Genomic DNA, 23980 nt, shown 5'->3' on the forward strand with positions numbered 1-23980 from the left:
CCAGCAAGTCAGCCTGCAACTTTGTAGAAGTGAGAGAGGGAAGTTGTTCTTGTTATTAGGGTTGAGCTGGCACGTGCATACTTCACTCCTATTTAGAAAAACACTTGGCAGTTTTTTTTTTTTATGGACGCTGGTACATTTTCTGCTAATTTTACTGAGTCAGTACTTGACATCCTGTGCACTTTATGTTCTAATGCTCAGAACTGGCAGACATGGTTAGAGTACTGTATCTAATTACATATGTATAACAAATTTAAATATCACATATGCTTAATATGCATATTTGTGAGGTAAGAAATCTACATCCCAAAGTTGACCTCTTCAATTGTTGTTTACTTAAGACATAATACACTCAAGGTTGGATAATGGTGTAAAAAGCAATTTATTGGGGCAAAATATGCCTCGAAGGGGCCGTTGTACAGAGTGCTGGGCAAAAAGCACAATATTACTGGACCTCAGAAAGCTGTGGGAGAGCGGAGGTGGGCTATTCAACAAAGGTAGGAACTTTTTATCATGTTTTACTACACCCAAAGTCCATTTCACACCAGAGTTCTCTTTTTATACTGGTGGCAATGGAAGGACCATGAGAAAGCCTAGTAAATTTATCTCATATCAAAGCTTATATTCTTGCAGAATAACTGCTGTTATGTTTATTTTAAACAGTGAACAATGTAATTCTAATATGCTGGCATTTTAAAATTAGGGTAATATTGTTTTTAGCAGTCATGCTCACGAACGAATGTCCAGCACTGGCTGTATTCTTCACTGTGACTGATATCCACCTCAGTTTTGCTCTCAGCCCCTGAGTCTCCAGGAGCTTCATTAGTCGTTACACATTATCTGATACAAAACATCCAAGAGCGTGGTCTCCCTGGTTAGAAAGGTTGGTGGTAATCACCGGCGTCAGCACGAGCCCTAAAAGCCCAAGATACACAGGTAACGAGAGCAATCATCCCAGCAGGCAGGTGCCAACTTATTGGATGTCTTTAATGCAGGAGCGGAGAGAGAGAGAGGCTGAGAGGCAGGCAGCACCTCATCTCTGCAGCTGCGCTAAGCTGGGCTCACCTGCGGCGTTCGCTCGGCCCAGCCACATTTACAGTCATTACAGTGCATCTTTAGCCCACGAGAGGTGCACAATTTGGAGCCATTCACCTCCTCAAATCAGCCCTAAGGTTCTTAGAACTAGTGCACTGGAGAAGCCAACACCATTGTGCCTTCCTCCTTTAGTAATTTAGCTGTTTATCCTCCATTTGCACTCTTGACAGTGTCTTTTTGTCTTTGCTCTTAGCTTTAAAATAATGAGGCAATTTCTGATTTGCCACAACAATGAGAGCACAAAAAGACGGAACATGATTGGAATTGCATAATTCTGTGTGACAAATGTACAATTTGACATATTATTGAAATTTCGTGGTTTATTTTAGTTGCAAGCATTTAACATTTAGTGTTAAATTCAAGAGACAAACATTGCTTTTTTCTCGTCATCTTAGATTGAAGAGTGGTGAACTGTTTTCCATAAGAAAAACTCTTTGATAAGTTTTGAAAATGTCACTGATAAAATAATATGAACTAATATCAGATTTTATGTTCTCCTCCCATCACCCCATCTATCATTGAATAAAATCACAGCCAGATCAGGAACCAGAGTTTCACTTGGAAAGACTTCAGAGTACAGAAAAAAATGTTTACAATTCTTATGAAGATCAATTGATTTCAAGACTTGATTTCAAGACTTATCCAATTTGAAGAAGTGAGGCATTCATCAACAGAAAAAGGGCGGCTGCTGTGCATGCTGGGAGCTCCATACCCATGCCACAAAATATAATGAGCTGTTGCCATGCATTGAATCAAGGTGCCAGTGAGATTTAAGGAACACTAGCAACCTTTATCATAGGTAGAACTGCATGAGGTTTTATGAAAAGTTTATAAGTATGAGGGTACCAAGGGAAACACACCCCACTACGTAAGTGCAAAAGTCAGCAAGCTTGTGTTAAAATCCATTTAAAACCGCAATTAAGTAAATTTATTCCCTTTTCAAAATCAAGAAATATAACTCTGCCTTGCCAAGAAAATGGATCACACACTCTAATATTTTATTGGACCACCTTTATCTTTGATTGCGGTACGCATTCACTGTTGCATTGTTTTGATAAGCTTCTGCAGTGTTACGAGATTTAATTCAATCCAGTGTTGCGTTCATTTTTCACCATTTGTCATCTTGTATTGATGATGGTAGAGTCTGACCACTGCACAAAGTCTTCTCCAGCACATCCCAAAGATTCTCAATAGGGTTAAGGTCCGGAGGTTAAGGTGGTGAAAATGATGATCTCATGGACCCTAAATCACTGTTTCACAACTTTGGCCCCATGAATCCTGGCACTGTGATCTTGGAATATTCCCACCGATGGAATAACCTGGTCTATATTCAGTATGTAGGTATATAGTAGGTAGTCAGCTGACCTCATTCTTTCAGCACATACTGTTGATGTACCTAAACCTGACCAACTTCAGCAACACCACATCCTTTACTTACTTAAATCCAGATGGAGACTTTTTTTGGCCAAGTAGTGAATGCAGGGAAGCCAAGAGGTGTGCTTGCTGGTCTGCCGAACAGGACCCAAGAGGTGTCCCAGGTGGTGTGTCAGGAGGCAAGCCGGCTGCTCTGCCGTTAGTAGGGAGATGTTGCAGATAGAACCCAGTCATGCCAGTCAATTTGCTGACAGGCTTACCTGTTAGTCTGCAAGAAGGCATCCTGGTTGGTCTTTACATACCTTTTTAATTTACATAGTCAAGAAGAAATACTATAAATACTCTTACACAGTTTAGCCCTTCAAATACATTTCATGTAACAGAGTTCATTATTATTGGCTTTCAACGAAAACAAACATTTTATTCCAGTTTTAGTCAAATACATTTTTTTGTTAAATAGAAAGTGTGAATTATGTATTTGTATGGGTTTACTAGTTTAGATTTGTGATATTATTTGAAAAATATAAAGCAACTGAGATGCAAAGATAAGTCAAATAGAGCCAAGTTTCTAACATTAAACACTTTCTGCAGTATAGATTTATATTAACATTATTGAATTTCAGTAGCCTAGACTTAAACATCCAGTTAACTTGCTAACAAAAGTGTTTAGCTGGTGTGTACATATGGAAGATTTGTTTATATACAGCTACATACAATATTCTGTAGTTGGTCAAATATATATTTAGCACAAGAAACCCTTTACCTGTTGAACACTAACACAGACAACCTACCTGTTGAACACAAACAGACACAGTGAGGGTTAGGAATATTTCGGGAATTAACACTGTTCTCTCTATCTCTGTGTGAGAGAGGTGTATGAGGGGTTGACTGATGGGCGGGACTATGTGTGACGCAGCTCTCGGGGATTAGGGAGCATACCTGTCAAGTCTCCCGTTTTGGCCGGGAAACTACCGTATTTTACTCTACTTTCCCGCCTTCCTCCCGTATTAGTATTTTCCCGTAAATTTCCCGTATTATATTAAAATTTTAAAAACTTTATTATTGAGGAGACAGGGCACTGACCGCTCTGTGTCTCTTAACCAATCGTGGTGCCGGTTCAAGGAGAAAGTCCCGCCTTTCAGGAGAAACAGCCAATCAGCTTGAGCTTGCTGGTTTTGCGGAGCGCAAAGGAGGGTCAGTGTGGGGAAGACCCCCGCCCCCCGCTGTGAGTTCAGGCGGCTAGTCGGAGCAGCTGATGGATATACGGTAAAGGTAACGGTAGGCTAATCATGGGATGAGATTTTTCTGATAGCTGGTTAAAAATACTCGTCTCCGAATCAAAACCCACAGATTAAATCTTTTAAAAATAAAAAAACTACAGCTTGTGACTCAGCTTAACTAGAAATGTCGAGAGGTTAACTGAAATTAACTGAACTGATCAGGGGTGGAGTGATCAAAAGAAAGAAGTATTAATTAAAAAATATTCATTGTGTAGTCCCCTTAGGACAAATTTTTACTGATGGAACATATCTAGTCCACGTCCTTTTTGTAAAAGCTCATGATACTATTTTTAGGTCACCAACAGTCATTTTGCAGAATTTGTGCACCCTTTGTTAAATAAAAAATGTATTAAATAAAAAATCATATAAAAGAGTACATTTATGCCAAGAAAGACATGTTTTTTTTTTTTTAAAGAAAAGGGATACTGAACCTTCGTTGGGCTGGTGGGACTGCTTTAAGCGGACGGAGGAAAATATCCCTTATTTGTAAATCTAAAACTTGACAGGTATGTTGGGGAGTAATGTGTGGAGAGAGAGAGAGAGAGAGAGAGAGAGAGAGAGAGAGAGAGAGAGAGAGAGAGAGAGAGAGAGAGAGAGAGAGAGAGAGAGAGAGAGAGAGAGAGAGAGAGAGGATCTGAGGCTAAAACTCTCTCAGTAGGAGTCCGATAGCGGTGGATGTAGCCTTTCTCTTTCAGCGCTCCCGTCTGGTTCGAAGTGTGTGAGAGAGAGAGACATAAACAGATAGAGACAGGGAGAGAGAAAGAAAAAGACAGACACAGAGAGTGAGAGAGACCAACAGAAAGAAAGACAGAGTGACAGAGAGTGAAAGAGACACAGAGACAGAAAGTGAGAACGAGAGAGAGTGAGAGAGAGACACACACACAGACAAAAAGAGAAAGTGAGAAAGGGAGAGAGCGCATCAGTAAAGTGTTTCTGTTCGGAGCTGTGAGGAAGACTGGACTCTACAGGTAGGCAGCTTCACTACCGCTGTACTCTTTTCATGTTTATCTGGAAACTGACAGCATGTTGGAGTGATCGTTACAGTAGTTAGAGCACAGTTTTATTCATTTTCTTCATTTTTCTATACAGTTAAAGATGTTAAAATCTAAACATTAAGTAATTTATAGTGGTTTGGTGTAAAATTGCACTGTAGAGAATTTTCCTAGTTCAGAGTTGCTGACAGTAGTGGTAGTGATGGGTGATGCAAACCAGATGTCAGAATCAGAGTTTTCATCCACAGCTTCATCCAGTCTGTTACTACTTAGAGCTCACTTCCTGATACCAGGTACTTATTCTATGGTGGTCTTGAAAGTTTGTAAAAGGAAAATGCTGGAGTAGTTCACTGTAAGCCTGGATAAGTTAAATTTACTTAAAGTATTTGAGGGAACTGGCTGCCTTAAGAGTTTTAAGTAATGTTTAGTGAAAGCCTGAGTTAATTAGACTAAAACCTTTTAGTTATCGTGCCTATATTGTAAGATCCTTTAATTTACTCTTTTTTGTTACATTAATTACTTTGTATAATAATTCTACTTTGAATGTTATGGTCAGGTAAATAATATAGATTTGTGTTTGGTCTTCTCTTTGATTTCACTTAAGTAAAATACATATTTGAAAAACGTATAGAAAATTAGATGAAGAAAAAAATGCTATAGAGAGAACAGTAAAGCAGAGATCCAACATACAGCTAGCAGTTCAGGGAAGGATGCTTGTTCTGACAGCCTACAACATAGAGAACCGGTAGTTAATCATAATATATGAGCTACAAGTGTACCTAAGGTAGCCTGAGGGGAATTACTACACACTGATGCTGAGTGTCAGAAACTGGGGGACACATCCAGTATGAAAATAGGTTGTACCAGAAGCCAATGGAAAAGAAGCTGCCAATGGCAACAGACTAAACTCAGTATTTATAAGTCATAAGATCTCTGTTTGAATGTATATGTGCCCACAAATGTGCACCTAATTTAAAAAAGTGCTGTATTGTTTGGAAATATCAAATTTTACATTAAACAGACTTAATTTGTTTGAGTTCAAACTAATTGTGGGTTTACATTATACATCTGTCAAGGTAAAAACACTTTTAGTGTTAAATTAACACAGTGAGTGAAATTCAAACACAACTTTACTTGGTATGACTTTTCTTTTACTTTACAGTTATGACTATAACATTAAAAGCAATATATAGGCTCTTTGATAACTTTGTATTGTTAATGAATTGGATACTTGCATTATATAGACATTGTGATTATTTGACACCACCGTAAAGAAATCAGTTAAATACACCTAATCACATCAAACCACACTGAATGAATGTGTTTATATCCCAACTGATATGTCGGTTTTGAGAAATTGGTTAAGTTCCCTTTAACTGTGTAGTAAGAATGTCAATGAGATAATTCAAATAGTTCTGAATTTGTGCTGCAAATGATCATTTATTATATAAGTAGACCAACTGCACAGGGAGTGCATACACTATACAGTCTTTACAGTTTAAACTATAGAAACGAAACAGTCTGAAAGGATCTGAAAGTCTGTAACTCATTGTGATTGCATTTCAGGGAATGTGAAACATCTTGATTTATTACTGTTCTTTGGACATTATACAAATTCCCTTTGCCTTGGAACACAAGGTACTGGATACGTGGGGGTGTCCCGTCTGACAGAAATAGCCCGAAGGTCGATTGCCTTAGGCTGATCTGTTTTTGTACTCTGTGTTGTGCATCTTCCGGCAAATTATGAATGATGTCCTATTCATGAGAAATGTTTTAATATATTGTATTTAACAAAGTGTGCAGTCTGAGTAGTTTATTTGCTATGCCAGTGTTGATTATGTGAACAGTTATTATTAGGTTAATAGGACAGTAATACATTCCTTCATATGTTAAGGTCAATTCTTAGAGGGCAAAAAATGTTGACTGTTTCTAGGATACATGTCAGCTCTGTAGTTTCCTTTTATTCAGTAAAATGCTGACACTGTATGGGTACAAACTAACTGAATCTGACTGGTAAACATGAGTAAGCACTACAATTTATAAAAGCATCTGTTGGCTCTGAATTTACAGAAAAAAAGCACAGGTCTCCAGATAGCAAAAGGATGTTGAATCATCATTCATTAATCCATCTTCAATGCACTAAAACAGTGTTGATCTCCAAGATCAGAATTGACTTCTTTGTGCACATCAGTTTTACATTGATTCAGCATTAATTCAATGTTATGGTTTTATACTTATGGGTTGTTTATTTATTTTTATTTATTTAAATATGTATATGTTGTTAGTATTCTATTAGTATAGCATGTGCTGTGGTCCTGCAGTGTAGAAAGAGAGATTTAAATAATATGAATTATTACTAATGTTGTTATTTGTGGGAAGCACCTTCTCTTAAAAGCATTGTGAGTGTAGAAGACCTCAGCACAACCATTCACAACCTTTAAATGAACAGTGATTTAATGTCAGAGTTTCTAAACTAACCAATGCTTATTAGTCAATGTTAAAAATAAGGTTGTTTTTCGGTCATCAACATTGAAAGAGGTATTGCAATTAAAGTGTTTTCCGTGTTCTTTTCTTTCCGTGTTCAGGGCTTGGTTTGGTACAATTTTTGGCTTAAACAGCAGTTTTTATTCAGTTCCTACTTGTGATCAGTAGGCAGTACTGAATAAACTGCATAGTTCACAGAAAACTCCATAGATTTTGTGACATTAGATTCCCTTTTTCTCCCTGTCCCGGTTTATTATCAGTGCTGTAAATTTATGTATATTTTTATAGTAGTGTAAATGCCAGACAGCACAACCAGTTTAATTACAGTTAATTCAGTAGAAAAAGTACTCACAATTTATCAAGATACGGTTATTCTGGTTTGACACAGTGTGTTTGTCAGTGGAGTTTATGATGAATATCCCTCTACTTTTAAATTGTACACTCATTTAATTTAATGATAATGAATTCCTTTTAAAGCACTGATAAATTGTGCTTCTGCTAATTTTATTATTATAAATATTTTACACCAATACGAATATCTCTCTCCTTTTCAAAGTAGTACAGGCGCTTGTTTCAGGCAGCACTGATACTTGTCAATCTAAGCTAAGGTGTAAAGTTGCTTTTCCTTTTTTTTGGAATGTGACACACCTTTCTTATCAGGACTGGATGTGCAGTAGGCCTGGTTCCCAGTCCTCCTCTTCAGGGAATGGTTTCCCTCTCTGCCTCTCCCTTATCCTTTTTCCGCCTCAGAGAAGGGAGTGAGGGAAGCTGGAGTCGGGGACAGCACCGCGGCCTTGGGCTTTTGTTTCTGGTATGCACCACTGGCCAGGAGTTTCCTCTGTCTGAAACCGCTAACTAATTTTCAATTCTCAACACTTCACATAATGTATTACACCAACATAGTGTTGTCTTTCAGATAGGCCTTTAATTTTGCCCGTAATTTAGTTAGAAAAAAAATGTTCATGTGTGTTTTCACATTAAATCAGGTATTCAGTGCATCAGTGCCTTGACGATTTGGCAAAAATGTTAAACAACGAAATTTAAAATACATATTTACCATACATTATATGTATCATGAGACATGTGATCACATTCAAAATGCAAAATAGCAGTGAAATATATTCTTAGGATATATTTCTATTTGTTGAGAAAAGAAAAATATTAAACACATAATTTCAGAAAAAGAGCATCATACTGAAAGTAAAACATGGTGGTGGTAGTGTGATGGTTCAGGGCTGCTTTGCTGCTTCAGGGTCTGGACAACTTGCTATAATAGATGGAAGCAAGAATTCTCCTGTTCTATCAGACAATCCTGAAGGAGAATGTCCAGCCATCTGTTTGTGACTTCAAGCTCAGGCGTACTTGGGTTCTGCAGCAGGACAATGACCCAAAGCACACAAACAAGTACACTCCTGAATAAAGGTTTTGGAGTGGCCTAGTCAAATGCTGTGGATGATCTTAAACAGGACACTAATGCTTGAAAACCCTCCAGTGTGGCTGAATTAAAACAATTCTGTAAAGAAGAGTAAACTAAAATTCCTACGCAGCGATGTGAAAGACTCAGTGGCAGTTATCAGTACAGCTTGATTGCAGTTGTTGACGCCAAGGGTGACACAACCAAGTTATTAGATTTAGGGGGCAAATACTTTTTCACACAGGGCTAGACCTTTACTCAGGTTATCTTTGTCTGATATAAAAGTTGTGTTTGATAATTAGAAAAAAAAATATATATATAAAGAAATATATATATAAAATATATATCACTAGCTGTTTTGCTGCGATTCAAACTTCAGAACACAATTTTGGAGGAAAATATTACAAGTTATATTTAGAATTTAAGTTTTGCTTCTTCATTCAGATAATAATGACGAACTCTGAGTATGATAAGTGGTGTGTAAGTCAGATGTAATTTTTTGGCTGTGCTGTAAATCTGCTCAGTACAGTCTTTTTTATATGTGCTCTGAGTTCAGCCTCTGTCATTTCACAAGATTAGCTACATTTGGAAGCATCTGGCAGGAAATCGCTCAGTGTCCTCCCTATGTATATGAGTTAGAGTGTATTATCAATATCAATATAACAATTCTTTTGTGTCTGCAGTATAGCTGTTTAAATTTCATACAGATCCCATTGTAACAAGTAACAATAAAAAATCCAAAGTCAATAGTCAATGAACAGATTATTACAAATATAGAGGAATATTAACTTCACTTTAAATTACATGAACACATGGTTAGATAGCACATTTTCTAAATTTCTTAAAATTTGAAGATGTTTCTTAATAATGTATTATTCATTTCATGTATTCAGGCTATTTAAAACACGTTTAAGAATTTCCTGAAGGCACAGTATTTTGATAATGAAAACAGACATTGTGTGGGATACTGTCTGATGTGGCACACTAAAGCTTTGTTTGTTTTTAGTGTAGATCAATATTAAAGTCGATAAAACTGTGGGTTAATCCAGACTTTCAAAGCTATTACCAATAATGACATAGCAAAAACAATATTGACATAGCATTAAAAAATAAATAATTTTAAGAGTAGAAATTACTTGTAAACTTTTACTAGGGTGTGTTTTTATGTTTTTCAATAAAGAAAGTTTTATCCTATTGTCCTTCTTTAGGAAATGTTTTAAAAAGTGGACAGTTAAATTGGTTAAATGTGGGACAGTGCTAAAATGATTCATTCACATAGATCTGTGTGGCTGTATGGGTTTTGCTGTGCCAGTGGTTATTTATACGATTTTAGCATCTTAATAGATATCAGACTTACAATGTCATGAAAGAAAAATGGTAAAATATAGAGAGACATGTTTTTTTTGATGAAGAAGGTTTCATGCAGTCTATTGTAACATTTACATTTTGTAACAGCAGAATTTGAACCAACAATCTCCTGCTCATAGTGGCAGCGTTTAGCCTGCTGGACCACTCATATGGGCCTCATTATATGTACATTTTATATACAGCTTTAGAAAGAATTAAGAGCCACTTAAAAAGACTTTCTTTGATTTTACCTAATTAAAAACCTCTGGAACAAAATCAAGATGAAGATGGATGATCACAAGCCATCAAATCAAGCCGAACTGCTTGAATATTTGCACCAGGAGTGGCATAAAGATTTCCAAAAGCAGTGTGTAAAACTAGTGGAGGAGAAAATGCTAAGATGCATGAAAACTGTGATTAAAAAACAGGGTTATTCTGCCAATTGTTGATTTCTGAACTCTTAAAAATTTATGAATATGAACTTGTTTTCTTTGAATTATTTGAGGTCTGAAAGCTCTGCATCTTTTTTTTTTGTTATTACAGCCATTTCTCATTTTCTGCCATTAAATGCTCTAAATGACAATTTTTTAGTTGGAATTTGGGAAAATTGTTGTTCGTTGTTTATATTTATATTATGCATTTATTATTGTGTGTTTGTGACCTAAGAAGTTCTTAATATATGCATTATTACATGTGATTTAGGCCTTTTAACATTGGATTCTGATGTCCCATGTTTTGATTTAGAACTGACCCATATTTGGAAAAGCAGACTGTATGACACAACCTGGCACAGTACTGCTATGTCTAGCATTTCTGATAAAAGTGTGATCTCTGCATTTTCTCTTTGGTTTGAATAGAGCACAACCTGAAGATTTCAGATTGGTATTTTGGGTAGATACGTTGGATTCATATAATGTATGTTTAACTAGTCTAAATACTATATGTATCTCACATTTGGCTTAGTTGGATATGGAAGTACACTGGAGCTTTTTTGGCCAGGCATTTCTTATTGCTTTGTTTTGGGTTCAAAGCCCTCGGTAAACTGAGATCAGTTCACTTTTCCTTTCTCTCTAGTTAGTGATACAGGTATGTGTGTCATGTCTTAGCCCTGTCTCATGTCTCTGTGTGTGTCCCACGTGACCTGTGCCCCTGTGTCTCAGTACTTTTCCATGTGTTTCTCATTTGTAGCTCCGCCCCTGCCCCAGGTGTTTCTAATTATAGTGTTTCCTGTTTCCTTATATAGCCCTGGTCTACCACTTTGTCTCTGTCGGTCTTTGCACTAACCTCTGTTGTTTTGTCTCTCTGTGTTTCTCCGCATTTCCTAGCCCTAGTCCTTGCTCTGTGTTTATCTCGTGTATATTTCTAGTTTCCTTTATTTCCATTGTTTTCTCCATTGCCCTGCTTAGTTCAGTTCCCCTTGTCTAGTTTAGTTCCTAGTTTAGCTCCCTGTGTTTGTTCCCTGTATATATACCTTAGTCATTTGTTTCTCGTTAATTTCTTGTTTTCACGTTTATAGTTTATTGTCTTGTTTATTTTTCTAGTTTATTTCCCTTGTATATATATATTCCTTGTTTGTTTTTTTATCATCTCTCGTTTGTTATTGGTTATTTGTGTTTCTTTGTTACATGTTTACCTGTTCCTCGTTTCCTTGTTTTTGTTATTTATTTAATAAATTATTTATTTATATCGCCCCTACCTGCACCTGTGTCCGCCTCCTCGTCTCCCTGCCTGGGTCACTTCGTGACAGAAAGACCGACCAAACATGGACACAGCAGGTTCTGCCTGGACTGGCACCAGAATGGCGATTCGTCGTGCTCCTTGCGGGACCCCGGCGCAGGACACCTCGAGGCCTCAAGGACGCCGCAGGCCTCGGGGTAGGCGCTCTAAGGGGTCCCGCCAGCCAGAAGAAGACCCCTTTTCCGGGGAGGAATTTCTTGGGGGGGCGATGAGGGTTGGTGCTTTGAGCCTCGGTACCTCCGTGTACCCGAGGCTCAAGGAGCGGGACCCGTGGGACTTTCTTGGGTGCGCTCCCAGCAGCTCCGAGGACGAAGAGGAGCTCTACCCCGCACCGGCCCGTGCTCCGTTACCGTTTCCTCCAGGGGCGGTGCTCTACCCGGCTCTCGGCCGCACAGCTCCAGAGGCCGTCCCGACTCCCGTCCGTTCCCCTGCAGCCAAGGTGCGCTCCTCACCGGCGGTTCCAGAGCTAGCTTCCCCGGTGGCTAAGGCGTTAGCTTCCCCAGCGCCTCCAAAGCTAGCTCCTCCCGCGGCCAAGACACTCTCCTCTTCAGCGGCTAAGCCACGCTCCGTGACTGCTGTGAAACCGCGCCCCGAGATCCCCGCGGTAGCAGCCGAACCTCGCCCCGTGTTCCTCGCGGTAGCTGCCGAACCGTGCCCCGTGATTTCCGCGGTAGCAGCCGAGCCGCGCTACAGGACCTCCTACCCAGCGAGCCAGCCGCGAGCAGAGACTTTCCCCGCGCTTGACTCAGCCGGAGAGAGTACGAATCCAGTCCGGGATTTTGCGGCAACCGCACTCTCAAGCCCCACAGCTGCAGCGCCAGCACCTCAGGCTGAGGAGCTGGTTTTCATGGCGGCTGCAGAGCTGGATTCCGCCGCTGCGATCCAGTCTCTCTCTGGGACTATCTCCGCGGCAACCCAGCCGTGCTCCGGGACTGTTTTTGAGACTTTTCCCGCGCCGGTTTCTACCGGCGGCCCCGCGCTGCTTGCAGTGGACTTTACCGGCGAGGCTGCAGATCCAGTCCGGGTTTTCGTTTCACCCGCAGTCTCAAGCCCTGCTGCTGCTCCGCTGGATCTGCACACACCCAGCTCTGAAATTCTCTCGGCGGCCACGCCCATCTCCGAGGTGTCTTCGGCTGCTGAGCCACGCCCCCGGACTCCTGCCGTGTCTGCAGAAGCTGCTTCAGCCTCCGTCTCTGCAGAAGCTGCTCCAGCCTCAGTCTCTGCTCCAGTCTCCGTGTCTGCTGAAGCTGCTGAAGCCTCCGTGTCTGCAGAAGCTGCTCCAGCCTCCGTCTCTGCAGAAGCTGCTCCAGCCTCAGTCTCTGCTCCAGTCTCCGTGTCTGCTGAAGCTGCTGAAGCCTCCGTGTCTGCAGAAGCTGCTCCAGCCTCCGTGTCTGCAGAAGCTGCTCCAGCCTCCGTCTCTGCTGAAGCTGTTGAAGCCTCCAAGTCTGCTCCAGCTGTTCAAGCCTTCAAGTCTGCTCCAGCTGTTCAAGCCTTCAAGTCTGCTCCAGCTGTTCAAGCCTTCAAGTCTGCTCCAGCTGTTCAAGCCTTCAAGTCTGCTCCAGCTGTTCAAGCCTTCAAGTCTGCTCCAGCTGTTCCAGTCTCAGTGTCTGCTCCAGCAGCCCAAGTCTCCGTGCCAGAGCCAGCTGCCCAAGTCTCCGTGCCAGAGCCAGCTGCCCAAGTCTCCGTGCCAGAGCCAGCTGCCCAAGTCTCCGTGCCAGAGCCAGCTGCCCAAGTCTCCGTGCCAGAGCCAGCTGCCCAAGTCTCCGTGCCAGAGCCAGCTGCCCAAGTCTCCGTGCCAGAGCCAGCTGCCCTAGTCTCCGTGCCAGAGCCAGCTGCCCTAGTCTCCGTGCCAGAGCCAGCTGCCCAAGTCTCCGTGCCAGAGCCAGCTGCCCTAGTCTCCGTGCCAGAGCCAGCTGCCCTAGTCTCCGTGCCAGAGCCAGCTGCCAGAGTCGCCGCGCCGCCAGCACCAGCTCCCGCTGCCAGAGTCGCCGCGCCGCCAGCACCAGCTCCCGCTGCCAGAGTCGCCGCGCCGCCAGCACCAGCTCCCGCTGCCAGAGTCGCCGCGCCGCCAGCACCAGCTCCCGCTGCCAGAGTCGCCGCGCCGCCAGCACCAGCTCCCGCTGCCAGAGTCGCCGCGCCGCCAGCACCAGCCCCCGCTGCCAGAGTCGCCGCGCCGCCAGCACCTGCTCCCGGAACTTTGTTTGGTCCCAGGTCCCATGTACCCAGGCAGGCACCGAGGTCCCCTGACTTTGTCCCCAGTACTGTGCCCAGGCTGGCTCCTTGGACTTCCCCTCAGACATTTGCCAGTCCTGGGCACCCACCCGTGTTTCTGGTCCCCATGTCTCTCCCTGTTTTGGTCCCTGTCTCTGTTTACGTCCCTGTACCCGTGTCTGTCTCTGTCTCTGTTCCCGTCCCAGTTACAGTGTTAGTTTCTGTCCCTGTTAATGTCCTCGTCCCTGTTCCCATGTCTAGTCCCGTCCAGTCTCCGTCTCCTGTCCAGTTCCCCGTCCAGTCTCCCGTTCTGTCTCCTGTCCAGTCTCTGTCCAACGTCCAGTTCCCTGTCCGGTCTCCGTCCCCTGTCCAGTCTTCGGTCCCATCACCTGTCCAACCCTTCGTCCAGTTCCCTGTCCAGTCTCCGTCCCCTGTCCAGTGTCCTGTTCTGTCTCCGTCTTCTGTCCAGTCTCCGTCCACCGTCCAGTTCCCTGTCCAGCCTCCGTCCCCTGTTCTGTCTCCGTCCACCGTCCAGTTCCCTGTCCAGTCTCCGTTCCCCGTCCAGTCTCCGTCTCCTGTCCAGTTCCCCGTCCAGTCTCCGTCTCCTGTTCAGTTCCCCGTTCAGTCTCCCGTCCAGTCTCTGTCCTCTGTCCTGTCTCCGTTTCGGTCCCCGGTTTCGTCTCTTGTTTTTCCCGGCCTCTCCCCGCCGCCAGCCCCCGGGGTTCGTTTTTACGCGCCTCGGGAGCTGCGCGTTTAGGGGGAGGCTTCTGTCATGTCTTAGCCCTGTCTCATGTCTCTGTGTGTGTCCCACGTGACCTGTGCCCCTGTGTCTCAGTACTTTTCCATGTGTTTCTCATTTGTAGCTCCGCCCCTGCCCCAGGTGTTTCTAATTATAGTGTTTCCTGTTTCCTTATATAGCCCTGGTCTACCACTTTGTCTCTGTCGGTCTTTGCACTAACCTCTGTTGTTTTGTCTCTCTGTGTTTCTCCGCATTTCCTAGCCCTAGTCCTTGCTCTGTGTTTATCTCGTGTATATTTCTAGTTTCCTTTATTTCCATTGTTTTCTCCATTGCCCTGCTTAGTTCAGTTCCCCTTGTCTAGTTTAGTTCCTAGTTTAGCTCCCTGTGTTTGTTCCCTGTATATATACCTTAGTCATTTGTTTCTCGTTAATTTCTTGTTTTCACGTTTATAGTTTATTGTCTTGTTTATTTTTCTAGTTTATTTCCCTTGTATATATATATTCCTTGTTTGTTTTTTTATCATCTCTCGTTTGTTATTGGTTATTTGTGTTTCTTTGTTACATGTTTACCTGTTCCTCGTTTCCTTGTTTTTGTTATTTATTTAATAAATTATTTATTTATATCGCCCCTACCTGCACCTGTGTCCGCCTCCTCGTCTCCCTGCCTGGGTCACTTCGTGACAATGTGCTGGTACAAAGGTTTGCAAATAATGTCTCTCTGTCTTTCATCTGTTTCTGTTTACTTTTCTTTACTCTTCTTCAGTTAATTATAAATAGTCTGTGAAATAGCACAGCATGATTAGAACAGCATGGTATTTCTTTGTTTTATTGTCACAGGTTAACAATAGAAAAGACAGCACACAGGGAAAGACACTTTCTGCTCATCTTTGCTTCTAATTGTGTTGACTGAGGACTTTAATTATTGCTTAATTCTGCTTTAAGTGGGTACGCTGTGTGATCTGTGTCTCTTCAGAGCAGTAAAGTAAATTTTCCTGAGAGCAAAAATGAAGCCCTTGAGACTTCAGCTTAGATTAACTGCCACAGCTGCCAGCAGTGGGTGGAAAGTTCAGTTCTTTACTCTTTTCAGTGTTATTTTATTCTGGTGTTGCTGAATACATTTGCACACTAATGTTTACTTTTGATAATGATAATGACTTATCAGTCATGTTTGCTCTTCTTCTGAATGATCTTTAGCTCATTTTTCATTTTTGTTAAACTTTTAATAGAGGTTTTTATAGTCTCTAGTAGGATAGTTAGTTGTTTGAGCTCCTCACCCAGTCATAGTCTGCTTTATGAGCAAACTCTTAACAATTATTAACTTGGGGTTACAATGGGGTAACAGTTTGCGACAGCTACTGGCCTTTCACTGTTTAGGCTGTGCTGTTCTGCTTGTTTTTTGCCTTTGGGCAGACAGGCCTATCACAAGAATATATTTTTTTTGATGATATGTTGTTCTAGAAATAATTGTGATAAATATTACTATTATCAAATGATGCCACTAATATAATAATAATAATAATAATAATAATAATAATAATAAAGTAGAATAATAATTTATTTACACATTATTATTACATTTTAAATGTTTAAATACCCTAAATAAATAAACTTAAATTAAATTAAAACTAGATGTGTAAGATATGGATAAATGCGATAATGCTGTTGAATATCCCAATATCCATGTAAAACTCTATGAATAATGATACTAATTTAGTTTAAGCGCCGCAAAAACTTTTTTTCTTTTGAGGCAGTTTTTTGATAACGTGAAACCAAGTCTAAGAATATTTATTTGAGATTTTGTGGCAATAAATGTTCACCTAACTCAAAGTAAATGTAAATATACAATTTTATGTAAAACAAACTTAAATGATTTGAGTTGAACAAATTTTGGGATTACCGCTACCTCGCTCTGCCTCACTTTACCTCCAACTTTGTCATGTCATATGAGTGCAGTTTGTAGTGTGAAGAGCTCCCTCTTTTGCTGCATGTGGATAACACATTTTGAGTTTGCTTCTTTACAATGTGTTTATTGTGAAAACTCATTATGAAATACATTACTCATTACAATAACGATAATAATACAATACATCTTATAGCCAAAATAAAAACACATGCTTTAAAAAAAATAAAGCAAAGCTCATTCATGTTAATGGGGTCTCGTCTCTAAATGAACACAGTGTGTTATTTTGAGGTCAGCTGAAATTATTAAGTCTGTTTCCATATATTTTACATTATACCACAGTTAGTTCCGACCCTGCACTGTGATTGGCTGGCAGGCATTTTATGGGTGACATCATCAGCCGGTAATACAGTACTAATACTGTAACCGAACCTCTTCATGAATTACTCCACCAAATACAGCTAACCTAGCAGCAATGCAGCTCTTAGTACAAACCAAATGCGATGTTATTATTACACCTATAGGCAGCGCAGGCTAAGATGCAGCCCCACAGTTAAATAAGCTCAGCGATTCAAAAATAAGCATTATTACACACATTATCAGCCACCAATATCAGGTTAAGAGTTATTATTATTCAAATTAAAGTTTAAGTGTGTATATTTCGTCAGTTAATATAGGGTATTTTAAGCTGAATGAAAGGTGAACTCTTGTGCTGGGGGGCACAGAAGTAAACAAAACTTCTTTCAGTCTAACAAGCACTGGACTTTGATCTAAACAGATTTCTCTCCTGATCACATTTTCTCGTCGTGTTAAATCAAAATGTTTTAATAAACAGTGATAATGGAACAACGGTATAATCACGACAATACACTGGAGGTTCGTGCTATAATGTATCATATTGGCACTGCTGTGCTGCTCTACGATACTCGGCCTGTGGAATCATGCCTATGCTATGCCTATTGCTTAAATAAGTTGATACAGAATGTATCAACACAGGCCTACCCTTATGCTACAGCTTGTCTTTATTTGTTCTATTTCTAGGTAAAAGAAGTATTGATGAAGATGCAGTAGTCCTCCAGACAGTCTGATTGTTTCTGCGGTGATAAGCATCGGTTTCTCCTGGTCTCAGTGCTCATGGTCCTGCTCCGGTAATGTTCTAGCCCTGCCAGGCTTTAATTGAACATCATGTCTAAATCTCCCGAGAAAAACTCTCCTCTGCTGCAGCTGCAGGAGGCAGACTCCAGCAGGGTGGGCAGCCGGGTGCTCTCCCCCCTCTTTAACACCTCCTCCTCTCCTGTCCTGCCCATGGAGAGCCACCCCATCTGCATCCCCTCGCCCTATACGGACCTGGGCCATGACTTCACCACCCTGCCCTTCTACAGTCCCACTCTGCTGGGCTACAGCGGCACATCCCTCTCAGACTGCCCGTCAGCACGGCAGTCTCTCAGCCCCACCCTCTTCTGGCCCTCTCACAACCACGTGTCCACTCTGTCTCTGCATCGCCCACAGACCCACACCCAGCACAACCAGCTCAGCAGCGGAGCCTGGCAGGAACTCATATCCCACGACTACATAGCTGAGGAGAACAGGTACCGCTGCATTCATTAACCTAAACTTCCCTTCCTGTACAGAGATTTTATTCATACTTCTTACCTGCCAGCAACCGCATGCTTTTAAAAAATGATTCAGAAATTATATATAACGTTTGCTTCTTGCAGAACTGAAGGCTGATGATGCTGGAGTATTACATTGCAAATGTTTTTATGTGGCTGTTATTTAAAATATGATCTGATGCTTCCATTGCTGTTGTTATCAGCAGTGATTTGCAATGGAAATTACAACTAGTCAATAGGGGTTTGCCCTATCATATCGTATGCCAACATTTTGGAATATGGTGAACGATATTATACCCTGAAATATCGTGCCATATCACCCACCCCTAATTATCAAATCAGGGCACTACTTTTTTACTGTTTTTAGCAAAAGACAAAAATCACACTGTTCTCATTTCCCATTATATTTCTACTAGAGACAGATTATATCTGTCCAGTATCATTTATTTTACTTTAATCCTGGATATATGGAGATTCGCTAATAGTATCATGACATTCTGGATCATTGACTTCTTTTACAAATCTGATAAAATTATTGTATTTTTAATATCTCAGTTATAGGTGTGCCACATCATATTCTACGCAATAATACAATTTAATTTTCATTTTGTTGCAGTAGTGTATTCTTAAAATATATTTTTGAATTCAGTGTTTTGTCATATCACCAAACGTATTATTTTCATCAAAAGATATTTAGAACTGAATTATGTTCCAGTGCTGAAAAATATAGGAAGAATTCTGTTTTCTGTCTGTAATGCAAACCAAAAATACGTCAATTATTTGTATTTTTAGGTTATTTGCAGTGTATTCATTTGTTTAACATTGCTATTTTTTTAATTATATTTAATGTTTATATCAAAAACCATCCCTAAGCATAAAATAAATCAAACATTATGTTTTTGTCCAATGCAGAAGCTGCTGTTTGGTTTGCTGATAAGTGTCAATTCTGTTCGAGAACAGTCCTCAGATCTTTGGTAAATGCAAAAGTACAACAGAAAGAAGAAAACAGATGTTGTCCACTGCAGTAAATGCAGGATCTGAAAGGGTTAACAAGCTTCTGGCACATTCCATTCATTTTCAGTAAGGCAGAAGCCAGTAGCTTTATGTTGAGTTGTTTTATTCATTATACTATTAGTTTTGATGAGTGTTTGGCATTCCTGTTCCCCATTCCAAGTTGTGCTTTCATTTCAGCTGTCTGGCTGATGGTATAAGGTTATCCTGATAAGATCTGAGGTGGTTCTCCTTAATTATTCACTCCTCTGAGCTTTGTACCAGCCAAAGAGCATGATGCTACCACCAGTACATCATTTTTTTGCTCCTCTTTACCAAGCTAATTAATGAAGTTTAGTCGTCTCTAGGGCTTGGCTGCCTTAACCTTTGAATGGTGCTCCTTTCTTTTTGTTTACTTCAAATTGTATGAAACAAAAAATGACACATCCATGTTCTTGAAAAGGATGCTTCTCCTTTATTGTTTGCAGACAAAGATATGTTCAGTCCGTCTTTATTTATTTAACTATTCACAAAACCTTTTCTTGTGAAAAAGCTTTCTTTTATTTATTACATTTCTAAATTTAATGGCTATGTATTAAACATTTGGGGTAAAAGTAAAAATGTGATGTTGTATGTCTTTAAATGGAGTAATGTAAACTGTGCGTTCTCTAAAGCATGATTTGTGATCTCCCTCTGCTCCAGCAAACCAATAGGGAAAAGGTCAGCGGAGTGTGAGGAGAACTTCCGCTCTGTGGAGAGTAAATCTGACATGCACTTCTGCGCCGTGTGCAGCGACTACGCCTCTGGCTACCATTACGGTGTCTGGTCCTGTGAGGGATGCAAAGCCTTCTTTAAAAGAAGCATACAAGGTAACACAAGCTTCCAGCAGCAGCTTTTAATACTGCAGTGATCTAAAGTACTGGGTATAGGTTATATACAGGTGACCCATTCATCGTCCTAAAAAACGAACAAACTGCTTAGTTTAGCAAAGGGCCCCGTCCAACTCTGAGGGTTTGTTTGCAGAGTTTAACTTTGTCAATGTGACCTGGCAGCTTGTGCCATTTCACATTTCACTTGTTCTTCTGATTGGGACACAAAGTGAATATTTTAAAGGTTTAAAACAAACACATTTAACATCTATTTAAATTACACAACTAAAAGACGCAAATCTTGTTAAATGCATAGATTGTCCTTCTTCACATGATGAAGCCAATAAAGCAAATTTCAGCAGTTTTGTGGAAAATTGTATTTTTTTTAGTTTATTATCTCTCTATGGCATGGTGTTACCCTCAGGTAACAAACCATTTTTCTGGTAATTACAAAATCCCGTCATTTATTCCCAATCATTTATTGTTTTTCCTTTATTGTGTTGAGAAGCTTTATTTTTTTTATTAAGCTATATTTAAACGCAACTTAAAAGCATTAAAATGAAAATTAAATTGAGTGCTTTTTTTCTGGGAATTTAAGTTGATTTAAAAAGAAGCACACCTAGTACACCTGGATTTTACTTTGAGTATTTTGTAAATGTATCTTTTTGCATATTGACATATACACCTTAATGCGACTGGAAAAAAATACCTCCATATATATCAACACAATGTATAATTTAAAGTACATTGCTTAAAAAAAACATTTAATAGAAATGCAGAGAAAGTATATTTAATGTGAATTTTCCTTAAGTATAATATATTGAATATGCACTTAGTATTCTCTACATAATTTGAACATACTTTTAATGCTCTTAAGTATACTTTCCTTTCAAAAGGAACAATTCTTTCCATTCTTTGCGTATTCAGTTATATTTTATACTATAGTTGACGGCCTGGTTACAGTGTGGTAGATCATAAAAGAAAGTTACTGTTTTCTCTGCTGTAAAGCGTGATTTCATGTGGTTGAGAACTCCAATGAAGCCTGAACTCAGCCCTAGAATCTATTCGATGGTCACTTAGAATGAATTGATAGGAGCTTAGTGCAATCTGCTGCCCTGTAGTAACCGATCTGTGTACATGACAAAGGCTCCCAAATTGAAGCACAATCAGAGTAAATTTTGTATTTAAAAAAAAAGCATACTGGTTTATTTTACATTTATCATTTTTGTTTTAAATGTTGTGGTTTTGAAACACATATAGATATTCAGACACAGATACACTGAACTTATTGTCCTCACATACGTTCTCATTCTGCCCTCAGTCGTCTTAATGAGACCCTCCTGTCTCCTGTTTGGGTACTCGAGGTGGTTTCTAGCCTCGGGGGCTTTCAGAAGCACAGAACACTGTTCCCTCTTAAGAGTTAACTGGAGCCAGTAATTCTGTTATGCTCTGTTTTCGTCTGTTTTTCTAATACAATCTCCCAGAGGCACTCAGCTGCACTGCACTCCTACACCTGCTGTGCTCGCTCACCCAGCTAACTAATTTTGGATAGTAGAACATTTTCTGAATGTTACAGTTAATGTTCTTGTTGCGTTTCAATCAGTCAAAGTTTAGACTATTTTAATTTAACATTTTAAATGTTCTAGTAACATTGCAACATTACTTGTGTCAGCGTTTTCATTTTTAATTTTTGGGTTTGGGGTTCCTTTTAACATTTCGATAATTTTAATGTTTGTCTAGTTCAGAATATGACATAAGAAATGTTCTAATAACGTGATGCAAACCATTATTATGTTTTCAGAACGTTCCTGGGACATTATTTTGGTAAGGTTACAGGCTAACCTTCCTGCAACCTATTCAAAATGTTGATGAACATTCCTAAAATGTTCTGTGTTAGCTGACTAAATTTGCAGTTTTTTTTATATTGAGCTGTGCTGTTATCTTAGCTTTTTAATTGATGTTCTTCAGAGGTATGTGGAAACAGATTGTCATTAAGATTGCTAAGCTTATATTTCTGTTATTATCTCTGTTTATCACCAGCACAGATCAGTTATAATACTGTATTATGGTTTATATATATTTATTGTTTTATTTTGCGTCTTGATTAGGTCATAATGACTACATTTGCCCTGCGACCAACCAGTGCACCATTGATAAGAACCGGCGCAAGAGCTGCCAGGCCTGTCGGCTTCGCAAGTGTTACGAAGTGGGAATGATGAAATGCGGTAAGTGCAGAGACGCTAGCAGTGAAAACAGTTGTGAGCTGTAGGGGTGTGTGGCAACTAGTAATCATTTTAATCATGCACACATTTTACTGACTGGGTGCCAGGTTAGCTATGTTCACACATTTGATTAGTCTCAAGTGGGCGTTATAAATTCTGTATTTTTGAGGTCTTTTCCAACTAAGCTTTGATGTTTTGATTTCAGAGAATATAAATTGAAAATAAATGATCTGTATTTCTGTCTCTATTGTAAAAATCAAGGCTGGCACTGACTGTTCATTTAAACCCTGACATGGTCATAAAACATGGTAGTATGATTAGCTGAATCTGTTCTGTGTTTTTATTTGGCTTAAATAAAATGTATGTTGAGAGCACTCTCGCTCTCTCTCTTTCACATTTTATACTTTATTTTGTTTCCATATAAAGGATAAACACACACACACACACACACACAGACCATTTTCTCTTTCCAAGATGAAATTAACAAAAAATGCAATGTATGCAGCTACATAATAAAGCAAGCATCTATTTCCTCTATTAAAGCTTTAATTTAAACTCAGTAATTCAAAACTTTGCAATATTGTAGCTTAAAAAAATATATATATATATATATATATACACTGCTCAAAAAAATAAAGGGAACACTCAAATAACACATCCTAGATCTGAATGAATGAAATATTCTCATTGAATACTTTGTTCTGTACAAAGTTGAATGTGCTGACAACAAAATCACACAAAAATCATCAATGTAAATCAAATTTATTAACCAATGGAGGCCTGGATTTGGAGCCACACACAAAATTAAAGTGAAAAAACACACTACAGGCTGATCCAACTTTAATGTAATGTCCTTAAAACAAGTCAAAATGAGGCTCAGTATTGTGTGTGGCCTACACGTGCCTGTATGACCTCCCTACAACGCCTGGGCATGCTCCTGATGAGGTGGCGGATGGTCTCCTGAGGGATCTCCTCCCAGACCTGGACTAAAGCATCCGCCAACTCCTGGACAGTCTGTGGTGCAACGTGACGTTGGTGGATGGAGCGAGACATGATGTCCCAGATGTGCTCAATCGGATTCAGGTCTGGGGAACGGGCGGGCCAGTCCATAGCTTCAATGCATTCATCTTGCAGGAACTGCTGACACACTCCAGCCACATGAGGTCTAGCATTGTCCTGCATTAGGAGGAACCCAGGGCCAACCGCACCAGCATATGGTCTCACAAGGGGTCTGAGGATCTCATCTCGGTACCTAATGGCAGTCAGGCTACCTCTGGTGAGCACATGGAGGGCTGTGCGGCCCTCCAAAGAAATGCCACCCCACACCATTACTGACCCACTGCCAAACCGGTCATGCTGAAGGATGTTGCAGGCAGCAGACCGCTCTCCACGGCGTCTCCAGACTCTGTCACGTCTGTCATGTGCTCAGTGTGAACCTGCTTTCATCTGTGAAGAGCACAAGGCGCCAGTGGCGAATTTGCCAATCCTGGTGTTCTCTGGCAAATGCCAAGCGTCCTGCACGGTGTTGGGCTGTGAGCACAACCCCCATCTGTGCACGTCGGGCCCTCATACCATCCTCATGGAGTCGGTTTCTAACCGTTTGTGCAGACACATGCACATTTGTGGCCTGCTGGAGGTCATTTTGCAGGGCTCTGGCAGTGCTCCTCCTGTTCCTTCTTGCACAAAGGCGGAGGTAGCGGTCCTGCTGCTGGGT

At 40.5% G+C, this 23980-nt stretch overlaps 1 protein-coding gene across 1 annotated transcript in view; it reads left to right on the top strand.

Moving 5' to 3' along the window:
- The first annotated feature begins 4285 nt into the window (after window positions 1-4285).
- esr2a (estrogen receptor 2a) overlaps window positions 4286-23980 on the top strand; it is a 39974-nt gene continuing 20279 nt past the window's right edge. The window contains exons 1-4 of the mRNA XM_022664036.2: window positions 4286-4717; window positions 17614-18161; window positions 19878-20044; window positions 22153-22269. Coding sequence (XP_022519757.1) covers window positions 17758-18161; window positions 19878-20044; window positions 22153-22269 — 688 coding nt within the window. The 5' untranslated portion in view covers window positions 4286-4717; window positions 17614-17757. The remainder of the gene's footprint in view (window positions 4718-17613; window positions 18162-19877; window positions 20045-22152; window positions 22270-23980) is intronic.

This window comes from Astyanax mexicanus, chromosome 1 (genome assembly GCF_023375975.1).
Source record: "Astyanax mexicanus isolate ESR-SI-001 chromosome 1, AstMex3_surface, whole genome shotgun sequence".
Taxonomy (NCBI): domain Eukaryota; kingdom Metazoa; phylum Chordata; class Actinopteri; order Characiformes; family Acestrorhamphidae; genus Astyanax; species Astyanax mexicanus.